This window comes from Nerophis ophidion, linkage group LG02 (genome assembly GCF_033978795.1).
Source record: "Nerophis ophidion isolate RoL-2023_Sa linkage group LG02, RoL_Noph_v1.0, whole genome shotgun sequence".
NCBI classification, from domain to species: Eukaryota; Metazoa; Chordata; class Actinopteri; order Syngnathiformes; family Syngnathidae; genus Nerophis; species Nerophis ophidion.
This window is the reverse complement of record NC_084612.1, coordinates 84,551,754-84,572,826: the sequence shown is the minus strand read 5'-3', so window position 1 is coordinate 84,572,826 and position 21,073 is coordinate 84,551,754. Positions and strand designations below refer to the sequence as shown.

The 21,073-nt window shown below is 41.3% G+C and overlaps 1 protein-coding gene across 3 annotated transcripts in view; it reads left to right on the top strand.

Moving 5' to 3' along the window:
• slc7a10a (solute carrier family 7 member 10a) overlaps nucleotides 1-21,073 on the top strand; it is a 77,535-nt gene that overhangs the window by 35,935 nt on the left and 20,527 nt on the right. For all 3 annotated transcript variants that reach the window (XM_061892589.1, XM_061892581.1, XM_061892597.1), the window contains 3 exons: nucleotides 2,951-3,155; nucleotides 7,233-7,384; nucleotides 19,961-20,086. In XM_061892589.1, the coding sequence (XP_061748573.1) occupies nucleotides 2,951-3,155; nucleotides 7,233-7,384; nucleotides 19,961-20,086 (483 nt within the window). The remainder of the gene's footprint in view (nucleotides 1-2,950; nucleotides 3,156-7,232; nucleotides 7,385-19,960; nucleotides 20,087-21,073) is intronic.

Genomic DNA, 21,073 nt, shown 5'->3' with positions numbered 1-21,073 from the left:
AAAATATGCAATATTTTTGCTCAAAAATATGTTTTAAACAAATATTTCATGTGAAATAATTGGAGCCTTGAATAAGTCAATAATTCATAACAACATTGATTTTGAATCATTATTTTTCTGAGCAATGACAGATTAAAAAAAACTATTAAATTCTTGTGGCTCTAAAAAGGGCCCCGCTCATAATTTTTTTTTTTTTAAATAAATCATAATTTTTTTTTTTTTATAGTTTTAACATTTACAGTAACTCTCTAGGTCTGGGGTCGGCAACCCAAAATGTTGAAAGAGCCATATTGGACCAAAAATACAAAAACAAATCCGTCTGGAGCCGCAAAAAAATAAAAGCCATATTACATACAGATAGTGTGTCATGAAATATAAATGGAATTATGAGGACTTAAAGGAAACAAAATGAGCTCAAATATAGTTACAAATGAGGCATTATGATACAATATGTACATATAGCTAACCTAAATAGCATGTTAGCATCAATTAGCTTGCAGTCATCCAGGGACCAAATATGTCTGATTAGCACTCTACACAAGTCAATAACGTCAACAAAACTCACCTTTTGTGCATTCATGCACAACGTTAAAAGTTTAGTGGACAAAATGAGACGGAAAAAGAAGTGGCATAAAACACGTCTTAGAAAGTCGGAGAAAGTTGAACATGTAAACAAATTACGGTGAGTTCAAGGACTGCCAAAATTAGTAGGACAAAACGGCGCTCGCCAAATACTCGAATCAGTGAAGCCGGTTTGATATAAACCAGTGTGCTTTATAACACTTAGGGAGGTTTGTGTCATGTTTGTCCTCCTACACAAACTATATTAAAACAAAAAATGTTTTTTTTCCTCATCTTTTTCCATTTTTCATATATTTTTGGAAAAAGCTCCAGAGAGCCACTAGGTTGCCGACCCCCGCTCTAGATCTACTTCAGATCTATCAGTCGATTATTAGTTGTTTTTATTTTATTATGTTTTCTTGCTTGCTTTATGCCATTATTTGTAAACAATAAAACAAAAAAAACCTTAGTTTTTTAAACGTCAACCATACAATATATGGAATATTTTTACCCATTTATGTCATTTCATCAAATATTTGATGTGAAATAATTAAATCGGTCAAAAAACATAACATTGATTTCAATTCATTATTATATTTGGAGCAATGACACTTTCAAAGAAAAATAAAAAGCCTGCATGGCAGCTTTGTGTTATTAGAGCAGGGATGTCCAAAGTGCGGCCCGGGGGCCATTTGCTCGGTTGGTAGAGTGGCCGTGTCAGCAACTTGAGGGTTGCAGGTTCGATTCCCGCTTGTGCCATCCTTGTTACTGCCGTTGTGTCCTTGGGCAAGACACTTTACCCACCTGCTCCCAGTGCTACCCACACTGGTTTAAATGTAACTTAGATATTGGGTTTCACTATGTAAAGCGCTTTGAGTCACTTGAGAAAAGCGCTATATAAATATAATTCACTTCACTTTTAACGGCCAAACGGCACATTCTAAAAATACGATTTAAAAAAAAACAAACAAAAAAAAACACATAAACAGTGGTATAAAAGAGAAAACATGTGAAATGTAACAAGAAAATGTTGCAATTTTGACCCTAATAACACAAAGCTGCCATGCAGGCGGTTTAAATAATGAATCAAAATCAATGTCATTATGAATTATTGACCTATTCAAGACTCCAATTACGTCACATTAAATATTCCACTTTGAGATATTTTTTGTGTAAAATTTTGCATGTTTTGTGTTTGCCACACGTTTTTGTTTTAAAGTGAATTAGTGAATTATATTTATATAGCGCTTTTTCTCTTGTGACTCACAGCGCTTTACATAGTGAAACCCAATATCTACGTTACATTCAAACCAGTGTGGGTGGCACTGGGAGCAGGTGGGTAAAGTGTCTTGCCCAAGAACACAACAGCAGTGACTAGGTTGGCAGAAGCGGGAATTGAACCTGCAACCCTCAAGTTGCTGGCACGGCCACTCTACCAACTGAGCTAAACGAACAAACAAAATACATAAACAGCAATAAAACTTATAATTGACGGATAGATCTGAAGTTGATCTCGAGATTATTGTGTAAAAAGTAAACAAAATAATTATAATTTATTTTTTAACATTTTAATCAATAGGACCGTTTTGGATCCCCAAGAATTTTTGTGATTTTTTTATTTTTTTAAGTGCCATTGCTCCAAAAAATAATAATGAATTAAAATCAATGTTGTTATGACTTATTGACCTTTTTAAAGCTACACTTATTAATTTTATAATCTAAAATATTCAACTTAATGTTATTGGGTGAAAATATTGCATATTTTGTGTTTTTTTCTATAAAAAATGGTTTTCTTTGACAAAAAGAGCATACAACTTAATTTTTTTTTAAATTGTTATATTGACAGATAGACCTACTGTTTATTTAGAGATTTAAGCCTATAATAATACTGAATAATGACGCATTTTTTTTTTTTTTTTTTTGACCAAAACCCTTTGGTGTCCCCGGGATCAAGCCTAAGTGGAGGCATAAATGTATATTTTTATACATATATTGTATTGGTTTTTAAAATAAAAAATATCAAAATGGCCCCAGCTTGCTTTGATTTTTCAGTGTGCGGCTCTCAGTGGAAAAAGTTTGGACACCCCTGTATCAGTCGACATTGACACTTTTTCTTGCTACTTTTAAACTGTTTGCTCTTTTAGTCCACTTCTTTATGTGTTTTCTGTTTAATTTTTAATATTATTATTTAGAACAGGCTTTTTAAAAAATGAGCTGCAAGCCGCACTTTGTAGTCGTTTAGAACGGTGCGTTCAATGCCACTCGGTTTCCGCGGTACTGTTTCCAACCGACCGCCCCAAACTGCATGTAAAAAAAAAAAAGCTGCGAGTGTCAAAAACATGTCTTCATTTTCTCTTGAATGATGTCCTCGTTACATTCTTGTCCGCAGGGAACATCATCGGCTCGGGCATCTTTGTGTCCCCTAAAGGAGTCCTGGAACATGCCGGCTCGGTGGGCCTGTCGCTCATCGTCTGGGTGTGCGGGGGCGGGATCTGCGTCCTGGGCTCCATGTGCTACGCCGAACTGGGCGTCACCATACCCAAGTCCGGGGGAGACTACTCCTACGTGACCGAGATCTTCGGAGGACTTGTCGGGTGAGACCTTGCTTCCTTTACATTTCTTCACCCCGTCACCAAAATATCAATCAATCAATGTTTACTTATATAGCCCTAAATCACTAGTGGCTCAAAGGGCTGCACATACCACAACACGAACCACTACGACATCCTCGGTAGGCTCACATAAGGGCAAGGAAAACTCACACCCAGTGGGACGTCTGTGACAATGATGACTATGAGAACCTTGGAGAGGAGGAAAGCAATGGATGTCGAGCGGGTCTAACATGATACTGTGAAAGTTCAATCCATAATGGATCCAACACAGTCGCGAGAGTCCAGTTCAATGCAGTACCGTTGCGATGCGTGGGCTCATTTATTATTTGTGTAAGACCACAGCTATCAATTATAGTCTGGAGCGCTACGCACGGTGGGTCCGATGGGGTATTCAAATAGATATTAAAGTCCCCCATTATGATTATATTATCGGCATGCGTCACTAGATCAGCAACGAACTCTGAGAATTCATTGATAAAGTCCGAATAGGGCCCTGGGGGGCGGTAGATAACAGCCAGGTGTAGAGGCAGTGGTGTGGTAGACCTCATAGTAAGCACCTCAAACGATTTATATTTATTATTTATGTTAGGACTAAGGTTAAAGTTTTCGTTGTATATTAGTGCGACCCCCCACCCCTTTTAAGGGGACGGGCAATATGCGCATGTGTAAAGTTAGGAGGACATGCCTCATTTAGCGCAAAAAAGTTGTTTGGTTTAAGCCAGGTTTCGCTGAGACCGATGACGTTAAGATTGTTGTCTCTGATGATATCATTAACTAACAACGTTTTGGGAGACAATGATCTTATGTTTAAAAAAAACTATATAATAGTTAGTGGGCTGTTTTAAGGAATTTTTGATCAAATTATCCGTAGTAGCAATATTAATAATGTTGTGTTTATTATGCCCAGTGCGTTTAGTATAATTACGACCATATCTAGGAATTGATACGACGGGAATTTTCCGATTGTATGATTGTTGCTTTGATAAACTGCACGCATCATAGTTAGCCACCTCAGTAGAACACATGTCCAACTCTGAAACAATCAAAGCAGAAAAAACTTGTTCTAATTTAACTGACTCCTTACCCAGACCAGTAGTCTCGCATCTTCCATTTAAATCCGGCTTAAGGTTCAAGGGAAGTGGTGTTCTGTGCACCGAGTGTGCCCCGTCTTAGATCTTCAAAGCCTTTTCTACTCCAACTGGAAGGCTTTTATTTGATAAGTACGGGCATAACTGTATCCAATCAGTGGCCACGATGGTCTAAATCAGGGATGTCCAAAGTGCGGCCCAGCTAATTATTTACTGGCCCGCCACACATTCTGGAAATGCTATTTTTTTTTTTCTTGTCTTTATTTTACCATGTAAAAAAACATATTTACCATGAATTGATTGACGTGGACCCCGACTTAAACAAGTTGAAACATTTATTAGGGTGTTACCATTTAGTGGTCAATTGTACGGAATATGTACTGTACTGTGCAATCTACTAATAACAAGTTTCAATCAATCAATTATTTATTTTTTTGCCATTACTCGAAACAAAAAATGACAAAAAAAATCAGTTCTAATTAATTATTTTAAAAGCTCCAATTAGTTCAAAAATGTCACTTTAAAATGTTTTATGTGGTAAAAATTGCATATATTGTGCAGTTTCCATGTAAAAAACGTTTTCTTTGACAAAAGAGCATATAAAAAAATAGTTAAAACGTAAAATCAACTGATATATCTGAAGTTGATCTCGTAACGTAAGTGTTGAAAGTAAAAAACAAAAACAAATGTATCACTTTGAGTGAGGCACCTTTTTGGATCCCAAATATATTTAGTGGTATTTTATTTATCTTTTCACTGTGATTACTCAAAAATAATAAAGAATTCAAATCAATGGTGTCCTGCATCATTGATCTTTTAGGGTTCTAATTAGGGATGCACCGAAATGAAAATTTGTGGCCGAAGCTGAATAAAATCTAAACGCTTGGCCGAATACCAAATAATGAATGCAGCTTTTCACAATTTTTTTAATATTGCATAAATAGCCTAGAATACATTTTTAGACATGTTTTTTGAATAAAGTACATTTTTATTGAATATTGACATTTTTGTAATATTCCAGTAGCCTTTGCTTTTCAAAAAAAGCACGTTTTTCATTTATATTAGGCCTTCAAACAAAACATGCATTCCCCCCCCCCCAAAAAAAAGTGCATTAAAGTGGATAAACCCACAACAAATGAATTATTGTCCTTTTGGCAAAAGTCTGCTTAGCCACAGTAGATATGCTAATAATGTAAACAGAAGGCTCAAGTAAATCTCAATTAAGTGTGTGCTTGTAACCTCATACACTTATACAGGTAGCCTACACAACAGGCTAATAATGTAAACAGAAGGCTCAAGTAAATCTCAATTAAGTGTGTGCTTGTAACCTCATACACTTATACAGGTAGCCTACACAACAGGCTAATAATGTAAACAGAAGGCTCAAGTAAATCTCAATTAAGTGTGTGCTTGTAACCTCATACACTTATACAGGTAGCCTACACAACAGGCTAATAATGTAAACAGCGCACACACACAATGTAACGGGGCTCAATGTCCTCCACAACACTAAACGGTTGATCATCCAAAGCCATAAACTCCATTACCTTCTTTGTAATTCCGTTTGCTTTGGCACTGTCAGTTGCAAACTTTTCGCCCTCTTAAAGACGTCGGCCAGGAGGCACCTCCTCGAGACAGTTTGGCTGAACATTCGTTGCAAACTGCAATACTTTTGTCACTTTCCGACACTTTAAAATATCTCCACACTGCTGACATTTTTCCGAAGGCGCCGGGTTACAACGTCACCGCACGTTGGTTGATTGCGTCACCGCGTCAAAAAATTGTGTCACACGCCACTATTCGGCCTGGCATTTAACTCGTTCCACCGAAGGCCGAATGTGGCTTTTTTTTTTGGCCATATTCGGCCGAATATATTCGGTGCATCCCTAGTTCTAATTACTAAATACTGCATATTTCAGTTTTACTATTGTCATGTGTAAAAGATATCACCACATGGTCTCAGGAACACTTCAGAAAACCACTGTCAGTAACTACGGTTGGTCGCTACATCTGTAAGTGCAAGTTAAAACTCTACTATGCAAAGCCAAAGTCATTTATCAACAACACCCGGAAACGCCGCCCGAGCTCATCTAAGATGGACTGATGCAAAGTGTTCTGACTAGTCCACATTTCAAATTGTTTTTGGAAACTGGATGTGAAGAGGAAAAGAACCATCTGGATTGTCCTAGGCGCAAAGTGTATAAGGCAGCATGTGTGATGGTATGGGGGTGCATTAGTGCCCAAGACATGGGTAACTTACACATCTGTGAAGGCACCATTAATGCTGAAAGGTACATACAGGTTTTGGAACAACATACTTTGTCATCCAAGCAATGTTATCATGGACGCCCCTGCTTATTTCAACAAGACGATGCCAAGCCACATTTAGCACATGTTACAACAGTGTGGTTTCGTAGTAAAAGAGTGTGGGTACTTTCCTGGCCCGCCTGCAGTCCAGACCTGTCTCCCATGGAAAATGTGTGGTGCATTATGAAGCGTAAAATACGACAGAGGAAAACCCGGACTGTTGAAGGACTGAAGCTCTACATAAAACAAGAATGGGAAAGAATTCCACTTTCAAAGCTTCAACAATTAGTTTCCTCAGTTCCCAAACGTTTATTGAGTGTTGTTAAAAGAAAAGGTGATGTAACACAGTGGTGAACATGCCCTTTCCCAACTACTTTGGCACGTGTTGCAGCCATGAAATTCTAAGTTATTATTTGCAAAAAAAAATAATGTTTGAGTTTGGACATCAAATATGTTGTCTTTGTAGCATATTCAACTGAATATGGGTTGAAAAGGATTTGCAAATCATTGTATTCTGTTTATATTTACATCTAACACAATTTCCCAACTCATATGGAAACAGGGTTTGTACCATCTGCAGGGCGTTCCACTTTAGAGGTTGTTTAAATCATGGTAATAATCCTTGCTGACCTTGTGGACTGTGTTAATGTTGTTGTTGTCGCAGCTTCCTGTTGCTGTGGAGCGCCGTGCTCATCATGTATCCCACCACGCTGGCCGTCATCGCCCTCACCTTCGCCAACTACGTGCTGCATCCCGCCTTCCAGAACTGCCTGCCACCCTACGCCGCCACCCGACTGCTGGCCACCATCTGCGTGTGTGAGTCCCACACCACATGTTCCACTGTCACTTCCGCACCACATGTTCCACTGTCACTCCCGCACCGCGCGTTCCGCCGTCGCTCCCGCACCGCGCGTTCCGCCGTCGCTCCCGCACCGCGCGTTCCGCCGTCGCTCCCGCACCGCGCGTTCCGCCGTCGCTCCCGCACCGCGCGTTCCGCCGTCGCTCCCGCACCGCGCGTTCCGCCGTCGCTCCCGCACCGCGCGTTCCGCCGTCGCTCCCGCACCGCGCGTTCCGCCGTCGCTCCCGCACCGCGCGTTCCGCCGTCGCTCCCGCACCGCGCGTTCCGCCGTCGCTCCCACACCACGCGTTCCGCCGTCGCTCCCACAGTCGCACCCGCACCACATGTTCTGCCGTCGCTCCCACACCACGCGTTCCGCCGTCGCTCCCACAGTCGCTCCCGCACCGCGCGTTCCGCCGTCGCTCCCGCACCGCGCGTTCCGCCGTCGCTCCCGCACCGCGCGTTCCGCCGTCGCTCCCGCACCGCGCGTTCCGCCGTCGCTCCCGCACCGCGCGTTCCGCCGTCGCTCCCACAGTCACACCCGCACCACATGTTCCGCCGTCGCTCCCGCACCGCGCGTTCCGCCGTCGCTCCCGCACCGCGCGTTCCGCCGTCGCTCCCGCACCGCGCGTTCCGCCGTCGCTCCCACAGTCACACCCGCACCACATGTTCTACCGTCGCTCCCACACCACGCGTTCCGCCGTCGCTCCCACACCACGCGTTCCGCCGTCGCTCCCACAGTCACACCCGCACCACATGTTCTACCGTCGCTCCCACACCACGCGTTCCGCCGTCGCTCCCACAGTCGCACCCGCACCACATGTTCTACCGTCGCTCCCACACCACGCGTTCCGCCGTCGCTCCCACAGTCGCTCCCGCACCGCGCGTTCCGCCGTCGCTCCCGCACCGCGCGTTCCGCCGTCGCTCCCGCACCGCGCGTTCCGCCGTCGCTCCCGCACCACGCGTTCCGCCGTCGCTCCCACAGTCACACCCGCACCACATGTTCTACCGTCGCTCCCACACCACGCGTTCCGCCGTCGCTCCCACAGTCACACCCGCACCACATGTTCTACCGTCGCTCCCACACCACGCGTTCCGCCGTCGCTCCCACACCACGCGTTCCGCCGTCGCTCCCACACCACGCGTTCCGCCGTCGCTCCCACACCACGCGTTCCGCCGTCGCTCCCACAGTCACACCCGCACCACATGTTCCGCCGTCGCTCCCGCACCGCGCCTTCCGCCGTCGCTCCCACAGTCACACCCACACCACACGTTCCGCCGTCGCTCCCACGCCACACATTGGCCTGTCACGTCTCTATAAGTCAGTGTGGCTGCTAGCACGAGTATGTCTGACCTCTGACCTCACACATGTGAGAGCTTTCATGGGAAAAAAGGTCAGCGAGACGTTTTAAGAGCCAGAACATTCCAAGTCAGGAGGTCAAGCACAAACACTTTTTTGTTGCCGAAAATACTTTTCTAAGACTTTCCTTTCAGACGCATGCAAGGGTGGCTTTTTAAAGATGTCCTCAATGTAACATGTAATGTAACCGAAATATGTAATATGATAAATAATGTCTTAATGTTATATTACTGTAATATAATAGTAATATAACGGTAACATGTAATATAATCTGTAATAGTAATATTACTGTAATATGTAATTTAATAACTAAGTACTGTAATAGTAATGTTATATTACTGTAATATAATAGTAATATAACGGTAACATGTAATATAATCTGTAATAGTAATATTACTGTAATATGTAATTTAATAACTAAGTACTGTAATAGTAATGTTATATTACTGTAATATGTTAAATAATGTTATAGTAATATTCAAAATTACAGTAATATGTAATATAATAAATATGTGATGTACTAGTAATACGTAATATAACAGTAACATGTAATTAATAGTAATATGTAATTTAATTAATGTAATATGATAAATTATATATAATCGTAATATGCAATATAACAGTAACATGTAATATAATAAATAAAATGTAATTTAATATGTAATATAACAGTAACATGTAATAGTAATATTACTATAATATGTAATATAATAAGTAATGCAATAGTAATATAACAGTAACATGTAATGTCATAATTATATGTAATGTAACATTGACATGTTATATAATAAATTATATATGATCCATCCATTTTTTTACCGCTTATTCCCTTTTGGGGTCGCCGGCACCTATCTCACCTACAATCGGGCGGAAGGTGGCGTACACTCTGAACAAGTCACCACCTCATCGCAGGGCCAACACAGATAGACAACATTCACACACTAGGGACCATTTAGTGTTGCCAATCAACCTATCCCCAGGTGCATGTCTTTGGAGGTGGGAGGGGCCTATACCCAGGTGCATGTCTTTGGAGGTGGGAGGAAGCCGGAGTACCCAGAGGGAACCCACGCACGCATTCATGGGGAGAACATGCAAACTCCAAACAGAAAGATCCCGAGCCTGGGATTGAACCCAAGACTGCAGGACCTTTTTGTATTGTGAGGCAGACGCACTAACCCCTCTTCCACCGTGAAGCCATAATATGTAATGTAATATGTAATATAAAAAAAAACATGTAATAGTAATGTGTAATATAGCAGTAGCAAGTAATATAATAAATAAATAATGTAATATAATATGTAATATAATAATAATATGTAATATGATATAACTGTAATATGTCTAACAGGGCAGTAAAACTGCTCATCAAACAAAACAGAAGTCAAGGTCATGGACCCAAGAGCTGAGCAAGCTAGCTCTCCAATCAGCTAAACAGACTATGTAACGCCATGGTGACGTTTTGGTGAATTTACTGAAGAATTTGTGAAACTGATACAATTACAAAAAAATGTGCTGAAAACTTTAATTTCCCCTCGGGGATTAATAAAGTCTTTTGGATTCTGAAAAAGAATGTCATTGTAAGTTGATAATACTAATATTGACACTTCTAATTGTGTTAGCCTATTAGCTAATGCTAACAACGCTAGTTTGATTACATGACGATAGCATGTACGAATGTGCATGAAAACACTCCTACAGACATCACACATAATTGTTTTAGTTATATTGTACAAACTGGAGCGATTATTGAAGAATCCATACGAGTAAAAACGCTATGGATGGCCAGAAGACAACACGACACTTCTATTTCCGGTTTGGAGCACAAAACAGAAAGGAAGGTCCAAAGCCTGGCGCCATAAAACTAACAATAACACACCTTTTTTGTCTCTTTGTAAGTGTTGCATGAACATGATTTGCATTAAGGCCGTCAGCCAAGAAAAATCCATAATTAGCGTAGGAAAAATGTATCAATATACCTTAAATTTATTTAAGGTATATTACTTTTAGGTTTAAACATCCATAATTGGCTAAAATGTTAGCATGCTAATATAAGAGACGTTAGCATACTTCCAAGATGGCGCCAAGTATCAAAAACCATGACTTTTAGGTTTAAACATCCACAATTGGCTAAAAAGCGAGCCAAAATGTTAGCATGCTAATAGAAGAGTCATTAGCATACTTCCAAGATGGCGCCAAGTATCAAAAACCATGACTTTTGGTTTAAACGTACAAAATTTGCTAAAAAGTTAGCTTAAAATGTGTTAGCATGCTAATATAAGAGACGTTAGCACACTTCCGAGATGGTGCCAAGTAATAAAAAACATGACATTTAGGTTTAAACATACACTATTTGCTAAAAAGCTAGATGAAAATGTGTTAGCATGCTAATATGAGACGTTAGCATACTTTCAAGATGGCGCAACGTATCAAAAAACAGGATTTTTAGGTTTAAACATACATAATTGGCTGAATATTTAGTTGCAAATGTTAGCATGCTACTATAAGAGACATTAGCATACCTCCAAGTTGGCGCCAAATATCATAATCCACGACTTTTAGGTTTAAACATACATAATTTGCTAAAAAGCCAGCTGAAAATGTGTTAGCATGCTAATATAAGAGACATTAGCATACTTCTTAGATGTGCCAACTATCAAAAATCATGACTTTTAGGTTTAAACTGTCCAGACTTGGACTTGGGCATGGATTGGTTTTCCGATGCACAGAAAAATTGGCACGAGCGAGATGTGAATGTAAGTACATATTTATTTATACAAACAAAGGAAGCAAACAAAAGGCGCGCACGAGGGCGGAGAACAAACTTGACTAGAAAACAAAACTAGCACTAGGGCATGACTAGAGACAAAAACAGAACTCAACCACTGTGACATAACAAAAACTTGGCATGAGCAGGAGGGAAACTATGGGCAGAAAATAAACAGCAATGGCATGAAGGCAGTTGAGGAATAAAGTCGCCAGGCTAACTTCCTGGCAACTTCCGGTATAAATAATAGACAGGATAATTGTAAACAGGTGTGAGACATGAGGACAAGGTGAAAACTGAGTTGCTATGGTAATAAAACAAACAAGGAAGTGCAAACATAGGAACAGATTGTCCAAAAAACAAAACCGAACATGACCAAAACAAGATCCAATGAGCGTGACATAAACATACTCAATTGGCTGAAAAGCTAGCTGCAAACGTTAGAGATGTTAGCATACTTCCAAGATGGCGCCAAGTATCAAATACCATGACTTTTAGGTTTAAACATCCACAATTGGCTAAAAAGCGAGCCAAAATGTTAGCATGCTAATATAATAGACGTTAGCATACTTCCAAGATGGCGCCAAGTAATAAAAAACATGACTTTTAGGTTTAAACATACTTAATTGGCTAAATATTTAGTTGCAAATGTTAGCATGCTACTATAAGAGACATTAGCATACTTCCAAGTTGGCGCCAAATATCATAATCCACGACTTTTAGGTTTAAACATACACAATTTGCTAAAAAGCCAGCTAAAAATGTGTTAGCATGCTAATATAAGAGACATTAGCATACTTCTTTTAGGTTTAAACTGTCCAGACTTGGACTTGGGCATGGATTGTTTTTCCGATGCACAGAAAAATTGTCATGAGTGAGATGTGAATGTAAGTACATATTTATTTATACAAACAAAGGAAGTAAACAAAAGGCGCGCACGAGGGCGGAGAACAAACTTGACTAGAAAACCAAACTAGCACTATGATGTAACTAGAGACAAAAACAAAACTCAACTGTGACATAAGAAAAACTTACTTGGCATGAGCAGGAGGGAAACTATGGGCAGAAAATAAACAGCAATGGCATGGCATGGCATGGAGGTAGTTGAGGAATAGTTGCTGAGGTAGTTGCTGTTTATTTACTTCCTGGCAACTTCCAATATAAATAATACAAAAAAACAAAGCGTGTGAGTCATAAGCCTGCATGGCAACATAATTACTGGTAGAAATAAAGATGGAGTAGCTGGTGCTGCAGCTTGCATGAAACGCTGAAAACAAGCGATTAATCACGGCCGGACAGGCCTCTTGTCAGCGGACACTGTAAGCCTTCAAGGAGTCGTCGCCGTGGAAACGGACGGGGGTCTCCTCCACAGGAAGTCATTCTTACTAAAGTGGCAGGAGGAGTTCCCCGAGTGACTCAGCCCGGTTAGTATTCTGCGGCCGAGGGGGCCCTCAATGGCGGCCGCCACGCAGATTTACCTGCGCTGTCACGCCGGCTCCGCCCCCTGTCAGCGCTGTCACGCCGGCTCCGCCCCCTGTCAGCGCTGTCATGCCGGCTCCGCCCCCTGTCAGCGCCGATGCACGGTGGTCAGCCGGGTGGCAGAGTGGGCCGCTGCCAAACATTCCCACTGGAAGCTGTTTGTCCACTTTGAGCAGTTGGAGGAAGGAAATTAGTGTAACACAACAGCCTGGGAGGAAGGAGATGAGTGTAACACATCAGCCTGGGAGGAAGGAGATGAGTGTAACACAACAGCCTGGGAGGAAGGAGATGGATGTGACACAACAGCCTGGGAGGAAGGAGATGAGTGTAATACAACAGCCTGAGGGGGAAGGACATGAGTGTAACACAACAGCCTGGGAGGAAGGAGATGAGTGTAACACACAAGCCTCGGAGGAAGGAGATGACTAACACAAAAGCCTGGGAGGAAAGAGATGGATGTGACACAACAGCCTGGGAGGAAGGAAATTAGTGTAACACAACAGCCTGGGAGGAAGGAGATGGATGTGACACACCAGCCTGGGGGGAAGGAGATGGATGTGACACAACAGCCTGGGAGGAAGGAGATGGATGTGACACAACAGCCTGGGAGGAAGGAGATGAGTGTAATACAACAGCCTGGGAGGAAGGAGATGAGTGTAACACAACAGCCTGGGAGGAAGGAGATGAGTGTAATACAACAGCCCGAGGGGGAAGGACATGAGTGTAACACAACAGCCTGGGAGGAAGGAGATGAGTGTAACACAACAGCCTGGGAGGAAGGAGATGAGTGTAACACAACAGCCTGGGAGGAAGGAGATGACTGTAACACAACAGCCTGGGAGGAAGGAGATGAATGTGACACACCAGCCTGGGAGGAAGGAGATGACTGTAACACAACAGCCTGGGAGGAAGGAGATGAATGTGACACACCAGCCTGGGAGGAAGGAGATGACTAACACAAAAGCCTGGGAGGAAAGAGATGGATGTGACACAACAGCCTGGGAGGAAGGAAATTAGTGTAACACAACAGCCTGGGAGGAAGGAGATGGATGTGACACGCCAGCCTGGGGGGAAGGAGATGGATGTGACACAACAGCCTTGGAGGAAGGAGATGGATGTGACAGAACAGCCTGGGAGGAAGGAGATGGATGTAACACAACAGCCTGGGAGGAAGGAGATGGATGTAACACAACAGCCTGGGAGGAAGGAGATGGATGTGACACACCAGCCTGGGAGGAAGGAGATGGATGTGACACACCAGCCTGGGAGGAAGGAGATGGATGTGACACACCAGCCTGGGAGGAAGGAGATGGATGTAACACAACAGCCTGGGAGTCCTGCGGTGTGTTTACTTGTGTGATATAATGTGCGATACAAGCAGTCTTACAGCATGTTTACTTGTGTGTGATATCATGTGCAATACAAGCAGTACTGCGGTCTGTTCACTTGTGTGTGAGACGTCATGTTTGACACAAGTAGACCTGCAGCAGGTTTACTTGTGTGTGATATGTGCAATACAAACAGTCCTGCAGTGTATTTATTTGTGTGATACAAGCAGTCCTCCAGTCTTTGTGTGTGATATCATGTGCAATATAAGCAGTCATCCAGAGTATGTATTTGTGTGTGAGATAATGGTTGATAAAAGCAGTCCTGCAGCGGTTATACTTGTGTGATAACACGTGCAATAGGAGCAATCTTGCGTGTTTGTGTTTAATATCACGTGCGATACGAGCAATCCTGCTGCCTGTTTGTGTTTAATATCATGTGTGATACAAGCAGACCTGCAGAGTGTTTACTTGTGTGTGATATCATGTGTGATACAAGCAGTCCTGCCGTGTGTTTACTTGTGTGTGATATCATGTGTGATACAAGCAGTCCTGCAGTCTTTGTGAGTGATATCATGTGCAATATAAACAGTCATACAGAGTATTTGTATGTGAAATAATGGGTGATACAAGCAGTCCTGCAGCGGTTTTACGTGTGTGTGTGATATCACGTGCGATACGGGCAATCATGCAGCGTGTTAAATTGTGTTTAATATCACGTGCAATACGAGCAGTCCTGCAGAGTGTTTACTTGTGTGTGACATCACGTGCGATACGAGCAATCCTGCTACGTGTTTGATTTTGTTTAATATCATGTGTGATACAAGTAGTCCTGCAGAGTGTTTACTTGTGTGTGATATCATGTGTGATACAAGCAGTCCTGCAGTCTTTGTGTGTGATATCATGTGCAATATAAGCAGTCATACAGAGTATGTATTTGTGTGTGAGATAATGGTTGATACAAGCAGTCCTGCAGCGGTTCTACTTATGTGATAACACGTGCGAAAGGAGCAATCCCTCAGCGTGTTTGTGTTTATTATCACGTGCGATACGAGCAGTCCTGCTGCGTGTTTGTTTGATATGTGTGGAATAAGCAGTCCTGCAGAGTGTTTACTTGTGTGTGATATCATGTGATACAAGCAGTCCTGCAGTCTTTGTGAGTGATATCATGTGCAATATAAACAGTCATACAGAGTATTTGTGTGTGAGATAATGTGTGATACAAGCAGTCCTGCAGCGGTTTTACTTGTGTGATAACACGTGCGATAGCAATCCTGCAGCGTGTTTGTGTTGAATATCACGTGCGATACGAGCAGTCCTGCAGAGTGTTTACTCGTGTGTGATACGAGCAATCCTACAGCATGTTTGTGTTTAATATCATGTGCGATACGAGCAGTCCTGCAGAATGTTTACTTGTGTGTGATATCACGTGTGATACGAGCAATCCTGCGTGTTTAATTGTGTTTAATATCACGTGCGATACAAGCAGTCCTGCAGAGTGTTTACTTGTGTGTGATATCACGTGCGATACGAGCAATCTGCTGCGTGTTTAATTGTGTTTGATATCATGTGTGATACAAGCAGTCCTGCAGAGTGTTTACTTGTGTGATATCACGTGCGATACGAGCAATCTGCTGCGTGTTTGATTGTGTTTGCAGGACTGCTTGTATCACACATGATATCAGAGTGTTTACTTGTGTGTGATATCATGTGTGATACAAGCTAAGCAGTCATACAGAGTATTTATTTGTGTGTGAAATAATGGGTGATACAAGCAGTCCTGCAGCGGTTTTACTTGTGTGATAACACGTGCAATAGGAGCAATCCTGCGTGTTTAATTGTGTTTAATATCACTTGCGATACGAGCAGTCCTGCAGAGTGTTTACTCGTGTGTGACGTCACGTGCGATACGAGCAATCCTGCAGCATGTTTGTGTTTAATATCATGTGCGATACGAGCAATCCTGCAGCATGTTTGTGTTTAATATCATGTGCGATACGAGCAGTCCTGCAGAGTGTTTACTTGTGTGTGACATCACGTGCGATACGAGCAATCCTGCGTGTTTGTTTAATATCACGTGCGATACGAGCAATCCTGCTGCGTGTTTGTTTAATATTATGTGTGAAATAAGCAGTCCTGCAGAGTGTTTACTTGTGTGTGATATGTGTGATACAAGCAGTCCTGCAGTCTCTGTGAGTGATATCATGTGCAATGTAAGCAGTCATACACAGTATTTGTGTGTGAAATAATGGGTGATACAAGCAGTCCTGCAGCGGTTTTAATGTGTGTGTGATATCACGTGCGATACGAGCAGTCCTGCAGAGTGTTTACTTGTGTGTGACATCACGTGCGATACGAGCAATCCTGCAGCGTGTTAAATTTTGTTTATCACGTGCGATACGAGCAGTCCTGCAGAGTGTTTACTTGTGTGACATCACGTGCGATACGAGCAATCCTGCTGCATGTTTAATTTTGTTTAATATCATGTGTGATACAAGCAGTCCTGCAGAGTGTTTACTTGTGTGTGATATCATGTGTGCTACAAGCGGTCCTGCAGTCTTTGTGAGTGATATCATGTTTAATATAAGCAGCCATACAGAGTATTTATTTGTGTGTGTAAAATAATGGGTGATACAAGCAGTCCTGCAGCGGTTTTACTTGTGTGTGTGTGTGTGTGTGTGTGTGTGTGTGATATTACATGCGATACGAGCAATCCGGCTGCGTGTTTAATTTTGTTTAATATCGTGTGATACAAGCAGTCCTGCAGAGTGTTTACTTGTGTGTGATATCATGTGATACAAGCAGTCCTGCAGTTTTCGTGAGTGATATCATGTGCAATATAAGCAGTCATACAGAGTATGTATTTGTGTGAAATAATGGGTGATACAAGCAGTCCTGCAGCGGTTTTACTTGTGTGTGTGTGTGTGTGTGATATCACGTGCGATACGGGCAGTCCTGCAGAGTGTTTACTTGTGTGTGACATCATGTGCGATACGAGCAATCCTGCAATGTTAAATTGTGTTTAATATCACGTGCGATACGGGAAGTCCTGCAGAGGTTTTACTTGTCTGTGTGTGTGTGTGGTATCACGTGCGATACGGGCAGTCCTGCAGAGTGTTTACTTGTGTGTGACATCACGTGCGATACGGGCAATCCTGCAGCGTGTTAAATTGTGTTTAATATCACGTGCGATACGGGCAGTCCTGCAGAGTGTTTACTTCTGTGTGATATCATTTCAGGGTAATATTTGTGTCGGCCATATAGAGTCAAGTTGCTGAATCAGCAAAGTTCTTGCGTCCACAGAAAACAAGACGTGCATATCAGATATCAAGTAAGAGATGATATATATATCTAAGTATCGCACAAAAACAATGGTGTTGTTGCAATGAAAGTTGCATACGCAGCGCCGACTCAGCGCTTTGTGAGGACGTTAAATCCTGTGTTGTGTGTTTCCTCTGGTCTGCTTTCGGAGGAAACAGGAAGTAGAAGCAATCAAAGATCATGCATGTTAGAGGAAACAGGAAGTAGATCATGCATGTTGAACACCTTTCACAATAACATTTCCCGCCCACTCCACAAAGCTACATTTCTGTCTCTTGTCACTCCAGAACATTAAATATTGCCCAACCTCCCGCAACATTATTTTATTTGTGTGCAATGTTGCCAAGGTGACTAATTTGAGTAACAGAAGGGAGTTTTTCATTGTATCGCAGAAATAAATATCCACAACACTGCAAACAGGAACGTGCCGAGATGTCACAGTGGAAATATGACACAACATACATGAAGGTGAAGGAGGGAACTTACCTTTAGTTCTTCTTAAGGCCTGCAGAGGATGTGAATGATGCAACTTCCTGTTGACCATGTGACACATTGTGGCGTGGTAACAGGAGGGAGTGAAACCCCAGGGGTAGGGAACCTATGGCTCTAGAGCCAGATGTGGCTCTTTTGATGACTGCATCTGGCTCTCAGATAAATCTTAGCTGACATTGCTTAACGCGATAATTATGAATAATTTCGCTGGTAATCACAGTGCTAAAAATAATGTGCAAAATATAAAACACTCTCATGCATTTATAGCCATCCATCCATTTTCTACCGCACCTGTTCAAGAAGTCGCATTAATGGTAAGAAGTATTTTATGTCACGATGGGGGGGGGGGTCGCAGCTTGCTGCAGGGTCGTTCTCCCAGACGGCAGACGGACTATTCGGGACATGGCATTTAGGTAAAAACATGATTTAATTTGAACTAAAACAAAAATCGCTCACAGCGGAGGCACAACTTGGGCTAAAGAACAAAGCTAACGCATAAACAGACTAAGAACATAAATCAAACAAAACTTACTTGGCATGGCATGAAGCACGAAACTATGGCAAGGCATGAAACAAGTCAGCACGGGGCGACTGACTGGCAAAGACGAGCTTAAATACTGCCTCTGATTAGTGCTCGGGAAGCAGGTGAGTGAGCATTTTGTCCACCAGAGACAGGTGGACAAAATGAGTAACCAAGGAAACCAGACAAGGGAGTGGAAAAAAAACAGGAACTTAATGAGTCCAAAGGACAAACAGCACTTGGCCAAACAAAAACATGATCAAGAGACATGACATTTTATTTATTATTGGTTAGCTTCAGAATAACAGTGTTATTAAAAAGAATAAGAGACTTATTATACCCTAAAAATGTTGGTCTTACTTAAAAATGCACGCATTTAGTTGTATTCAGTGTTAAAAAATATGATATGGCTCTCACGGAAATATATTTTGAAATATTTGGAAAAAAAACAGGAACTTAATGAGTCCAAAGGACAAACAGCACATGGCCAAACAAAAACATGATCAAGAGACATGACATTTTATTTATTATTGGTTAGCTTCAGAATAACAATGTTATTAAAAAGAATAAGAGACTTATTATACTCTAAAAATGTTGGTCTTACTTAAAAATGCACGCATTTAGTTGTATTCAGTGTTAAAAAATATGATATGGCTCTCACGGGAATATATTTTGAAATATTTGGCTTTCGTGGCTCTTTCAGCCAAAAAGGTTCCCGACCCCTGCCCTAAGGTGAAGAAACATATATGTCAAAACATCACATTTCATTAAAATTATTATTTTTCATGTTCAAGTCTCAATCTTTTTACAATACAATAGAATAAAAAATACTTTATTGATCACTGGGGGAAATATTTAATCATTCTTCTAAAAATTAAAGTACATTGTGTGTCAATGTATTTTTTTTTTTGAATAAACTAAGTCAAAATATTTATATTATTATATTAAAATATATTGTTAGGAAAAAAAAAATGTGGCTTATCAATGTACATATTTTGTAAGTTTTGGTGTGATGATAAATGTGTTGTGATGTTGTATTTTGTTATTATATCATACATGAATTGTGTGCTTTTTTTTTTTTTTTTTTTCCTCTTTGAAATCGTCATTTAATTTTACTTCCTTTTTATGGATGAAAACTAGCCTTCTGGCTAATTCTGGCGTTTTTAACTATGTGCAGTCATGTGTTTTATGAAATTGCATTGTCCCCTTTTGAAATAAACTAATCTTAATCTGAACATCGCCAATAGGAAGTAATAATGATGTGTGTGTGTGTGTGTGTGTGTGTGTGTCCAGTGTTCTTAACCTGGGTGAACTGCTCCAGTGTGCGCTGGGCCACAAGGATCCAGGACGTGTTCACCGTGGGTAAGCTGCTCGCCCTGGGTCTCATCATCGTGGTTGGACTGGTTCAAATCGGCCGAGGTAAACACACACACACACACACACACACACACACACACACACACACACTTGTATTTGTTACCTTCTTGAGACCTGAGAAAAAAATGCCTCCCTCTTCAGGCCCAGCCTTTCTAGATATATAAAGAAGTGTATTTACAACATGAATAATGTATACATAATATGCACATATAAAAAAGCATGCTGTGAAAAATGAGTTGGAATTTCACAAGAAAAAAGTCGCAATTTCACAAGAAAAAAGTCGCAATTTCACACGAAAACTTTTTAATTTTGGCAGTATTATAATCCATCCATTTCCTACCGCTTATTCCCTTTGGGGTTGCAGGGGGCGCTGATGCCTATCTCAGCTACAATTGGGCGGAAGGCAGTGTACACCCTGGAAAAGTCGCCATCTCATCGCAGGGCCAGCATTATAATAAAAGTCGTTATTTTACTCAACGCAAGTCAACATTTTACAAGAAAAACTGAACATGTGTGCAATGTTATGAGAAAAGTTGGAATTTTACTGAATAACTTTTTGCGATATTAAAAGAAAAGCTTAAAATGTTGGCAATTTAATGAAAAGAGTCGTCATTTTACTCGACAAAAGTCACAATTTGTAAGAGAACTTTAAAATGCTGGCAATAGTATGATAATAGAATTTTACTTGGCAAAATTGTGGCAAAAGTCATCATTTTACTCAAAAAATGTCGCTATTTTAGGAAAATAATTGGCAGTATCGTGATAGAAGTCATTATTTTATATGACAAATGTGTGCATTAAAAATTATGATTTTACATAAAAATTTTCGAGAAAATATTACAGGAACAGAAAGAATATGAGAAATTGTTGCCAATTTTATAAAAAAAATAAAAGTCGACACATTATGAGAAGACTGCTTTTAGTAAATTTTTTGGGGGTTTAATTTTCCATCCATCCATCCATCCATCCATCTTCTTCCGCTTATCCGAGGTCGGGTCACGGGGGCAACAGCCTAAGCAGGGAAACCCA